This window comes from Episyrphus balteatus, chromosome 2, assembly GCF_945859705.1.
Source record: "Episyrphus balteatus chromosome 2, idEpiBalt1.1, whole genome shotgun sequence".
Lineage (NCBI taxonomy): Eukaryota > Metazoa > Arthropoda > Insecta > Diptera > Syrphidae > Episyrphus > Episyrphus balteatus.
In genome coordinates this window covers 42,069,928-42,081,980 of record NC_079135.1, presented here as the reverse complement: position 1 = coordinate 42,081,980, position 12,053 = coordinate 42,069,928, and the positions used below count along the sequence as shown (strand labels likewise).

The window sequence follows — 12,053 nt, the reverse complement described above, 5'->3', positions numbered from 1 at the left end:
AAAATCATTGGCACATAGTTTTATAGTGAAACTAAAACCAAAACCACATCCCAGCAACGAAATGCAAAAAAAAAAAAAAAAAAATGGCCAAGATATCTTATAAGCTGTCGTTTGTAGTCATCGTCATATCGTCGTTCAAGTTGTCGTGTCGTCGTCGTCGTGGCGTTGTCGAACATGTGAAGTTGTTGCTGCTAACTTGGGAGACCAACCTGCATATTGGAATTTTACCAATATCATGGCTTTGTAGCTCAACATCAAAAAACCAACAACTAAGAAAAAAATTGCATACTGCCAATTCTGCTTGAGTGGCTTTTTGTGGCACTGCTGTTGGCTGGCTTAGACAGTATAGACCAATTGACTTTTTCACTTAGTCTAGGCGTGAAAAGTAGAGAGACTGAAATCTTGGCATGCATGCATGCAACCAGTCGACCTTCCATAGTTAAAAAGGTTCAATCACGATTGTTAGCTTCAAATATTTTTTTTTTTGTGCAAAAAAAGAAAAAAATACAGGTTAAAGCAGTTAAAAAGCTTTTATCTTTTCTCATCGCAAAGTTGGTTACTAACGATGCTTTGAAAAAAAATATGGTGTCAAATATTGATGTTTGTTGTAATTTTACAAACACAGTTCAGTGTTATTGAACCCTACCGCAATGTGCTAGATTTTTATTTGTTTATGTTTTTTCTTCTGTCAAATTTGTGGTTAATTAAATTGACATTCCAATTGACAGAAGAGAAAAATACACATATTCTTTCATTTCATATAAATGTCAATGACAATTACATTGATTGTATTTGAAAAAAAAAAAAGAAAACAGAAAAATAGCGTAAACATTTTTTTGTAGAATTATCTTAATTGAATTAGTGTTGTGGTGGTAACATAGTAACCATAAATACAATGAGTATTTACCATCAAACTGTCAAACATTGATGATGGATGATGACAGAAGCGCTCACAACAACCAAATTCAATTACAAATAAAAAAAAGAAATGAAAGAAAATTCTCTACTGGAAGGTGATTATTCAATTACTTTTTCCCTCCATAAGCTTTTAGGTAAACAACAACAAAAACACTCATTGTAAAATAAAGCTTAAGGCAGTTTTACAAGTGCACTTCCCACCTGTTCGTTGAACTTAATACAATATAAAATAGGGGAGGGCATGGTATATGTCAAATATAAATAAATATATGTCATATAGATATAATGCGCAACGCACAATATTCTTTTATATTCTTTTTTTTTTTATTTTCAACATCGAATATTCTACCCACATTTATACACAAATACAAAAGAAATGTTATAAATTTTTGTTGTTAAACTTTTCTTTTCAATGTGAACCGACCGTAATGACATTTTGAACTTTTGACAAGCACTCTTCTTCCGTATGCGGTGAATCGTTGTTAAGCATGAAGTAATAATAAAAGTTGTATTTTACGCAAGTAGGCCGCTAGGGTTAAATGTCAATCTACTACAATAACATTTGTTCTCAAATTTAAATATAAAGGAAAAGTGACAGTTAAATCCCTGGTGACAGATGAACTTTTGTTGACAGATATTTTGATGAATGTGAGAGGTGGGCGGATAAAATATTGAACAGTTTTTGAAGTAGAGATAAGCTGAAGAAGGATGGATAAGGAATTTGCGTAGATTTGAATGCAATAATTGATTTTGAAACAAATATTTCATTATGAAAAACTTATGTTAACTTTTATTTGAAATAAATTGTAAGGAAACGGATCTTTTAAAAGACTTTTTTATTTTTTGGGTACCTGAATCTAACATTGTAAAGGGTGTTTTTTTTAGATGTGGAGACCTTGAAAGTGAAATCGAACGATTTGCCATAGGAAACTACTTCACTTTTATTCAAATTTTGATTAAATAGAAGACAACTGCATCGATTTCATTCCATGTTCCATTAAAAAATGCTAGTAGATTACTCTTGTGAAGTCTGTCATCTGAAACAGAACGCGGTTGCGTACGGCGAAGCTTTTCGGCGTAAGTCGAATCTTGTGAGCTTAAGGTGCTCATATAAAAAAACAGAGAGCACCACACTTGCTCATTTTGAGTGACATTATTGCGAGTTGAAATTTGCCCCATCTACATGACTGGAGGTGAAGACTTAATAAAGAATTGTTCAGTGTCAGTCCTCAAGAACAGAAAACTCAGTTCACCACAAACTTGAAGACAAAAGGTTTCGACAAAATTTTAAGCTTATAATTTAATTTTATTCCGAGTTCATAATTTTTTAAATAAATGCAAAAAAAAAACACTCACCGAAAGTCTAAGCTCAAATTCCTTTGATGTGTTGACAATCGCTTAGGTTGGCCACCATTTGTCGTTGTACCATTACAACCATTAGCACCTGCACCATTTCCATTCATTCCATTTGCATTTGGCCTCCCATGTACTGAAGGCATTGAGTGATTTATAAATCGACTCAAACTCAGTCGTGGTTTTGAATAGCGGGCACTTTTCGGTGTTGTTGTTGCTGAATTTGATGATCCTTGTGTACCGTTGCATGATCCCAAGCTGCTATTTTCATTCGGCATTATAATTGGCAATGTTATATTATTATTTCCTGCTGTCGCTATCGTCGTCGTTCTTGTCATTGTTGCTGCAGGTGAATTTGGTGCAGTTAAGACTACACCACTTCCACTCAAACTATCTCCATCATCACTCAAAGAATTATTACACTCATTTTGTTGTTGTTGTTGTGAGCAATTTGCCGTAGCTGTTGTCACTGTGGTTTCAGTATTTGTCGATGGTGTATCTACAATTGTCGTTATGTCACAACTACTACTGCTATTACTACAACTACTATAACTAATGCTACCACTCAGACTTTTCGCAGGACTACTCAATGTTTGAGTTGTTGTTGGAACAATAACAGTACTCTGGCTCAGTTCACTCGAACTGCTAGTGCATGCTGCCGATGATGATTCATCATCATCTTCTGTCACCGTACAACTGCTGCCAGTCCGGTGGGGACTGCTTGTGCTCACTATTACTGTATCACAATTTTGTTGTTGTTGTTGGCTCAAATTACAATTGTTACTCCCAATAACATCAACAATGAGTGGTTCTATGATTGAAACTGGTGATGTTGCATGATCAACCACATCCACACACATTCGCGGACGGAAATTCATTTTATCACCCTCGAGTAAATCATCAGGACTGAGTGCAACAGATGAGAGCATTTTTGTTGCAGTATCAATTTCACGTATATGTCTAAGGTACTGATATCCATTTTCTTGTGATGAACTCAAATTGAGTTTTTTACCATTTGGTGTTGAGTGATTGGAGTTATTATTGCTAGATCGATGGTTTTTCTCGTTATTACATGTGGTTATGTTGGGAGATGTTGCTGTTGTTGTATTTGTTGTCCCACCACCACCACCTCCACCGCCGCCACCGCCTACGCCACTATTTGGTCCTCCATTGGACGCTTTCTTTGTTTTAAATGCCGAAATGACTGAATTCATTTTGAGTTATTTTCTTGTATTCTTTGTTTTGTCGAGGAGTGTTTTAGGAGTGGAATTTACTTGATCTTTGAGTTAGACATAAAAATTGAGTGAGTGATTTTTATGTTTTGTCGATTATAGTTTGAGTGATTTATGATAATGAAAATGAGTTGTTTTTTTGTCTCAAAGTTGATTTCTATTGAGTGAATTTTTTTTATTGAGTGATTTTGTATGAGTTATTTTTCCATTTTTGTTTCTTGTCAGATAAGAGCGTGCTTCACAACCATTATTCATATTTTTTTTTTTAAATGACAAATTGTTTGTCTTTTAACTCATTCGACGAAGGTTAAACATTTTGTTCCTACACAAGCTTTGTGTTGACATCATTTAGCTGTTTCAGTCAGTCGCCTAGAAAATGCAATTTGCAAAAAGAAAAAAGAGAATAATGGAAATTATTAGATTTTTTTTGTAATTTTGTTTTGATTTAGCATGATAATGAATAAAAAGAAAGAAAGAAAAAAAGCATTTATAAAACAAAACACATTCACACACAAAAAAGATTCATTAAAAGAATATAAAGAGGTACATGTGAGTAAGTCGTTATGACTTAATTAGCGAAAGCTCAATTAGAACTCATGTCCTTGAATTCTACCGCACTCATTTATTGTCTAATGTTGTCATCATACTCATACTCATACTCATATCCACGTGTTAATTTCTTTGAGAGTCCGTTGGTGTTTTTTTGTTTGTTCGTTTGTTTGTCAAATGTTCCATAAAAATAGAAGACAACAAAAAAACAAGGAGGTTGGGCTCTCAAATTTATGTCGTCAGTTTTGTCAGTGAAATGAATGTCATAAGTAAAATTGAGGTCACATAAATAAACATAAAAAAAAAAAAAAAACAAAACAAAATATGCATATAAAGTAGGACATGTAGGTATGCCTACTTTATGACAACACCTACAAAAGTAGAGCACCACACAAGTTTAAGTGCGGTGGGCTTAGGGGTTGTAAGAAATGTATATAGAATGCTTGTTGCTTTCATTAAATATTTCAAAAATGAGAAGACCTCAAAACTGGAATCATGTTTAGCTTCGTCAGGCTCAAGTGGTTTAGCCTTGAAGGGCTCCTAGCGAGACGGTGAGAGTATATACACTATCAGGAAGATGAAGGAAATACTGAAGCTACCCGAAAAAGCATGTCAATCGCACACAAAATATAATTTCGAGGAGGAATTTTTCCGAAATATCTTTCAATCAATTGACGAGGACGACGACGTCGACGTTATCCTTGAACATCTTCAATACAAATACAAATTTATTTTCAATATATTTTTTCCATCAAAGATCGTCAATCAATCAAAATAATTTATGCCATCAGAAGATGCCATAAGGACGTCATTATTTTTTTTCGTTTTTTTTTTTTCCTTCAAATAAAAAAGTGCTCATGGACTTAATTGAAAAGTTTATAAATAGCTTTGTGAGGTCAATGTTAAATGACCACAATTTCATTACTACTGGTCATCAATAATTGCAATGTCATCATTTAGTCCTTTTTTTTTTTGCACTTTTTATTTGAAGGTTTTTCAAAACACACAAAAAGCAGTGGTGACATTATGGCATTGTCATCATTATTTTGCAGAATTATTAACTTACTCATATATCCTTCTGACAAGTCAGGGACTTGATTACTATGAGAGAATATAATGAAAAATTTATCATTGTAAACAAAATTATATATAAGAAATTTCTATATAGCAAACAAAATCAAAGGCTATTAGATATGCACAGGAAAATAATAAGTTTTATTCACGAGAAAAGAGTATTAGCCGTCAGATAAAGGATAAATGAAATTCACTTTTTTTTTTATTCAGAAAAGAAAATAGAAAATCGGTTCTGAGGAAAAAAATATTTAAAAAAGCAATTTTGGAGTCAATTTTAAATGTCAAATTCAATTTGATTTTTTTTAAATCGATAAAAAGGTATTATTCGGTTGAATGGCATTAAGGAAAAAAAAATTGTATAAATTGAATAATGTCAAAGGATTTGTGAATGGAGGATAATATAATAATTGAAATACTGATGGACCATATGTTATTCGAATAATTGAAGAGAGTTTTTGAAAAACTCAACAAGGTTTATATGCAAATTTTTAAAGAGAAAAAGAGTAAAAAAAAATAGTATTTCATCGTCAACTAATGAAAAACTATTGAAGCTAGATTTCTGAAGAGTCCTGGGGGTCATTCCGTAATTTTGAAAACGATAATCGAATCGATGATAATCGTTTTACAGTTTGAGAATCTTTAAAGCTATTTTAAGTCAATTCTGATTCAATATTTCCTAAATAGTTTATATAAATAAAAGTTTTCGTATCCTTAGAAGTCGTATTAGTCTAGGTGATTTAGTAGTTGCCTCTTACTCGGGTGTCTGAGGTTCGATTCCCGAAATTGAAATTCTTTTTTTTTATTTTCTCATCTCAATAATCGTCAATAATCGTCAATAAATAAACGATAGCTAAATAGGTCTCGTTTTTGGAGAATTTATTCGTTTTTGGATGCAATATTTGATTTTTTAAAAGTGTTTATTAATTTATGCCAATCACCGATTAATTTGCAAACTCCACAAAAAAAAATATTAATGATTAATTTCTACAAATAACCATAATGTTAGAGTAAATTATTATTTTAATATGTGTATCGAAAAACTATTCGTTTTTTAATACAAGATATAGGCGGAATGTATGGTGAAAGGCGGCCGTTGTTTAAATTAATAGTTTCTAATACTAAAACGAACGCTTCTTTGGATATGCGAAAGTTTTGAAAAAATCTGTGAGCATTATTATCAAAATGGTCATGTACACTTACATATGCGTTGGAAGAGACAAAGGATTTGATTTGTTTGATTCTTAATCGTATCGTACTATATAATTTTTGAAAATTTTCATTTTCCAAAATTAGTGCGTTTAAACGTCGAAAAATGTTGCTATAGCTGAACCAATATGAATTTTTTAATGACCCAAAAGTCAAAATTTACATACATTTAATACAATTTTGGAAAATGCGTAAAGTATTTTGTTACACATATTAAAATAATTTACTCTAACATTATGGTTATTTGTAGAAATTAATCATTAATATTTTTTTTTGTGGAGTTTGCAAATTAATCGGTGATTGGCATAAATTAATAAACACTTTTAAAAAATCAAATATTGCATCCAAAAACGAATAAATTCTCCAAAAACGAGACCTATTTAGCTATCGTTTATTTATTGACGATTATTGACGATTATTGAGATGAGAAAATAAAAAAAAAGAATTTCAATTTCGGGAATCGAACCTCAGACACCCGAGTAAGAGGCAACTACTAAATCACCTAGACTAATACGACTTCTAAGGATACGAAAACTTTTATTTATATAAACTATTTAGGAAATATTGAATCAGAATTGACTTAAAATAGCTTTAAAGATTCTCAAACTGTAAAACGATTATCATCGATTCGATTATCGTTTTTAAAATTACGGAATGACCCCCCTGAGCTATTCATCATAAGCGAAATACATACATTTTCAGATCATCAAAAATCACAATATGTATTTAAACCAAACAAATAGGTATCCAAGATGGTTGCATTGTGAGACAATTGATGGGCAGTGATTAAGTCAGGATTGGTTTTCTAAATTCAAAATTTTTTTCAAAAAATCCAAAAATGTATTTCTTTCAAATTGTATTATTGATACGCTCTAGCGAGGTATCCGTCGGAGTAGAAAATTCTCCGATTTTAAACGAATTATGCTTCGAGGTGTGCTTTCCACTCTCCTATTCGTTTGAAATCTGACAGGTTTCCGCTCCGGCGCCGACGGATACTTCGCAAGGGCCGCAATTAGGAGTATTCTGGTCGAAAAGCTGGACAAAAGTCGATTTTCTAAAGATGAAAATTTTGAATTCAATTTTTTACAAAGTGGATGGTAAATATACAGGGGCTCATATGATGCACTTCTCTTTTTTTGTGGTAAATTGTGTGGAGTGAAAAAACGAGTTCAAAGTCAGTTGTTTATTTTCTGGATTTTTTTTTAATTTTGTAGTGATTTCGTGAGCATTGTTAGGAAATTGTGAGCGAGTGTGCTTTTAAACATAAAATTTTAAAATGAAAAATGCAATTGCAGGTATGGAATAATAATTAAAGAGTAGTTATGGTAATATTAAATGTTTTTTGTTCAATTAAATGACAGTGGGAAAAGAGTCTGCCACATATAGATATTTTTATTGTTATTATTTACATAAAACCGCCTTTCATTGTATAAATAATAATTTCTAGTAAAAATAAATTGTTTTACTTCAAAAAATAATTATGTTATGTCCAGGTTTTTGATCGAAATACTCCTATGTGGGCCGTTTAAAAATATATTAATGATTTTTCATTAAAAAAATGAATAAGTCGATTGGGAAAAATTCAGAATTGAAAAAAAAAAAAAACTGTTCCATGACAGGTACTATCGTTAATAATGGCTTTAAAAAAAAAAAACCTTTTTTCATAAAAAGGTGAACACTTACATTTGATTTTTTTTTTAGCGTTAAAGGCGTTTTTGAGAAAAACATACTTTTCTAAAATTGGTATATCGCAGATAACGTTAGATTAGATTCTAAAAAAAAAATATTTCCAAAAACTCTTCTGTACAATCTTCAAAATATGCTAAATACCAAGATTGAAGAAAATCGATCCATCCTTTTCGTGTTAATTTAGAATATAATGTTGTTCGCCGTTCAGGGTCTACTGGTCCGCTCCCATACATTTTCATAGGTTTTAATCTTGTTTTTCCACTCAAGATTGTAATACATAAAAGTTTTTTCGATAAATAGTTTTTTAAGCTCAAAACCTTGAAAACAAAATTTTTGAACATATTTTGTTTTTATTTGTATGCTATTAAGTATTAATTTTTATTTTAAATATTATATGCTCTTATCGATCTTAAGTCAAAAATTAAAAATAAGATACATAGTACATAAATGTTTACAGATTGTAAGAAAACCGAAAATAATAAAAAGTATTTTCTTCTCAAAAAAAGTTGCCATTGCATTTTTTTTCTTTAATTCATTTTTTTAGAATAACCTTAAAGCCGTCGAATCTGAAACAAATCACCCTGAATAAAAGCAATATTCAGCTTTGACGAACGGAAATGCAAAAATTAAGTCAACTAAAATTCAGAGCTATTTATAAATTTGCATTGCGTGGACGCTTAATTCAGTTCTCATCATTATCAAATATTTAAATCTTCATTTTTTTTAAATTTCTCATACAATAATACTCGAAGATATTAGATATTCAATTGTAATAATCAAGACAAAAAAAAAATTGTGTCATAAAAATGAAACCAATATACAAATAAAGGTTTAACCTAATGAAGCTTACGAGAAAAAAATATCAAACAAACGCAAAAAAAAAACAATAAATTTCTTCTTCAAGTCTTCAGACAACCTAACAGATATTGACTACACATGTATGTTTGTATATATTTACCTTGTGTCTACATAAGCATAGGTAAGTTAACCTTCACGCAAAACAAGAAGCCAACAAAGTGCTCGATATTCAAAGATATTCTATCTGTCGCTCCTTTCGTTATAATATTTTTTTTTCGAAGTAACATTGTGAATTTTCTTTTGTTGACAATAAATTGATAAAAACCTATTTTACGCACCTTTATTTTATTGCTACCTAAGCAGCAAGTTATACTTAGTGTTATTGCTTATGAAACGATTATGATCAACATTTGTCATATATTAATATTAAACAGATAATTGTTTGTTTTTTTTTTTTTGAGTGAATTTATTAATATATTTTTTGCTGAATATTAGCTGTTGATAAATTTTTGAAGTCAAATTGAAAAAGATGGTAAATTAAGGATTGAGACTTGCCATGGAAGTGACATTTGTGATGCATATTGAATGGATTAGAATTGCTCCTTTTCTTTGTCTTTGCCAAGACCATCTGACTTAATGTCATGGCCAGTTGTCAGCTGCTTTTTTTATGATGAAAATGGTTTATTTTATTTCGTTTTAAAATTGATCTGAATCACAGAATGAGTGGGCGAACTAAAAAAATACTAAAGAAGACGTTGTCATAATAGTATTTCGAAAAAAAATATTGTGATTCTAAAAATAGACCTAGAAATCAACGTCAAACTATAAAACCACTTCCACCTGCCATCTTAATCCATTTTATTACAAAAAAAAAAAAAAATAGAACGGAAGATATTCAGAGTCTTAATTTGGCGCTTAACAATGAACAGAACATTACCACGTGCGTGGCATAAGACGGCTGTCTTGTGGATTTTCCCTTAAATCATCGTCATCATCATCATCCCCTCAAAACATAAACTAGCTATTACTTTCTTGGTTTATTGCAAAAGTGTGTAGGTATATAGTTTTCGTCTGGTTTGTTATGAAAAATCGCTAACACGTGCCTCCAAAAGAAAAATAAGTAAAGCCCCACAGTAACAGAAGAAGAAAAGAAAACAAAAAGTCTAGAGAAATGTGTGCGTACATATCCAAGGCTAACAAGTAGCAAAAGTTTATTTTATATGATTTTTTTTTTGTTTTGAGTGAGAAAATCAATCGAAATGGTTCATGAGGTCATCATGTCTTTGGAATTTTAAGCAGAAATTGGTATAAGAACTCAGTCAGCATTGCGTGATGAGCACTTATGGTAGACATTCTTATTTTTTTTTATTCACATACAAGAGGATATCTCTTGTTTGAGGATTTTTGTTTCGTTATGTTTGGAAGAGAACTAAACCAATGTATGGCATCATATTTTTTTCAATTAAATTAATTTTGTATTTCAATCAAAGTTTACATTGAAGACGAAAGTGGTAATGTTTGTTCTTTTGGAAAAAGAATTAATATATTTTGGTAAAAGAATTTGATTCCAATAAAGCAGCATTTTAACAAAATATAAAAGTCTAGAAAAAAAGTTTAAAAAAGAAAAAAAAAATTGTTAAAATCTTTCAGTTTTGGTGTAACAGTTAGGTCTTAATCGATTTGGCAACGTTTAAAATGTCGTTACTGCATAATATTTCACATACTCTACTCTAAGAATGCTCCATATCATAAGTTTATTTCCAGCTGGTGGTATTGGAATGGGAAAAAATCCCTCAGAATACAGTGAAGAAACAAATCAGGTCATTGAAAATTGGATTAGAAGCTTTTAATAAAAGTTTAGTGTACAATAAAAAAAAAAAAAAAACAGTAAGATTTCTCTATGGTTTTTATTCAAGAAAAATGTCTTATTAAAAACAATTAAATTTTCTTTCTTGTTTTAAAATCAGAGTTTTGTCAAGGAAAAAAAAAATTACGAACATAGAAGGGATCGACGTAAACTCACTAGCCGCACATATTACCACTTGAAAAAATATCGGTAACAATTTCTGTTCTAAAGCCAAGTTAAAAAATATATGGTCTTTAAACTTAAGGAAGATTTATTTCATAAAAATAATAACAAATCTCTAAGGAAAAACCTTATTAACTACACTGTGCAAGTCGAAATTCTAGACGTTTGCACCATTGACTGTTCCCTCATATTTCGGACCTGAGAAATCGATTGGCATCATTAATTTTTCGACTTCGAACAAATCTTTTCCCACACTCCCATATATTTTTTTTTTCTTTAAATAACCTTAGCCTAGACAATCTTTTGATATCATTCAAATTATCAAATTCAAACAAATTTCTTAAAAAAAAAAATTGTTTTATAGGCTATTGATTATGTCGAAAAAAAACAGGGTAATAAGGAACTAAGACGTTCACGGGTTTTTATTGCAGGAATCTATCAATGGGTTATAAAAGAAGATAAAACCGCGGAGTGCTATTAAATGAGAGGGTGGAAACTGAAGATAGGGGTGCAAAAGCCCCCTTTTTGTTTTTTTTTCAATATACCTCGTAAACCAAGCAAAATTTTTATATATTGTACATTAGGGTGGGTCAAAAAAATCGAAATTCTTTTTTTTGAATTGGTACTCCAAAAAATCGATTGCTAGACCCCTCTAGAATATACACACCAAATATGAGCTCTTTATATTAATGGGAAGGTCCTCCGCTTTGCAATTTTCCATTTTTGCATCAAGCTTCTACTAAAAAAAAATAATTTTTTTATTAATTGACTTTTTAGCAAATTTCTTTTCATATTCTTGTAGGAAATTGAACGCTCTACAAAAAAGGCCTTATACACTTTTTTCGTTTATCTAACCGTTGAATAGATATTTGAGGTCCAAAAATCGAGAAAATCTTTAAAAATTCGTTTTTTGTTCTTAATTTTGTAACAAATTGAAAAATTATAATGATCAAACGCGCAAGACATATTCTTGTTGGAAATTGATTGCTCCACAAAAAAGGTCCTATTAACTTTTTTCATTAATCTAACCATTCTAAAGATATTCGAGGTCAAAGTTAAAAAAAAATATAAAAACATTTTATATTCTTAAAAAATGTCTAATTCACTGAAACTTCATTATTTTCAAATTAGCAAGATATATTCTTATAGGGGCTTAAGCGATCTACAAAAAATTCCTTGGAATCAAATTGATTGCTTTAACCGTT

The 12,053-nt window shown here is 30.6% G+C and overlaps 1 protein-coding gene across 5 annotated transcripts in view; it reads right to left on the bottom strand.

Annotated features, from left to right (window-relative positions):
• Window positions 1-12,053, bottom strand: part of LOC129912144 (serine-rich adhesin for platelets) — a 138,139-nt gene that overhangs the window by 36,251 nt on the left and 89,835 nt on the right. For all 5 annotated transcript variants that reach the window (XM_055990269.1, XM_055990271.1, XM_055990270.1 and 2 more), the window contains exon 2: window positions 2,275-3,872. In XM_055990269.1, coding sequence (XP_055846244.1) covers window positions 2,275-3,485 — 1,211 coding nt within the window. In that variant the 5' untranslated portion in view covers window positions 3,486-3,872. The remainder of the gene's footprint in view (window positions 1-2,274; window positions 3,873-12,053) is intronic.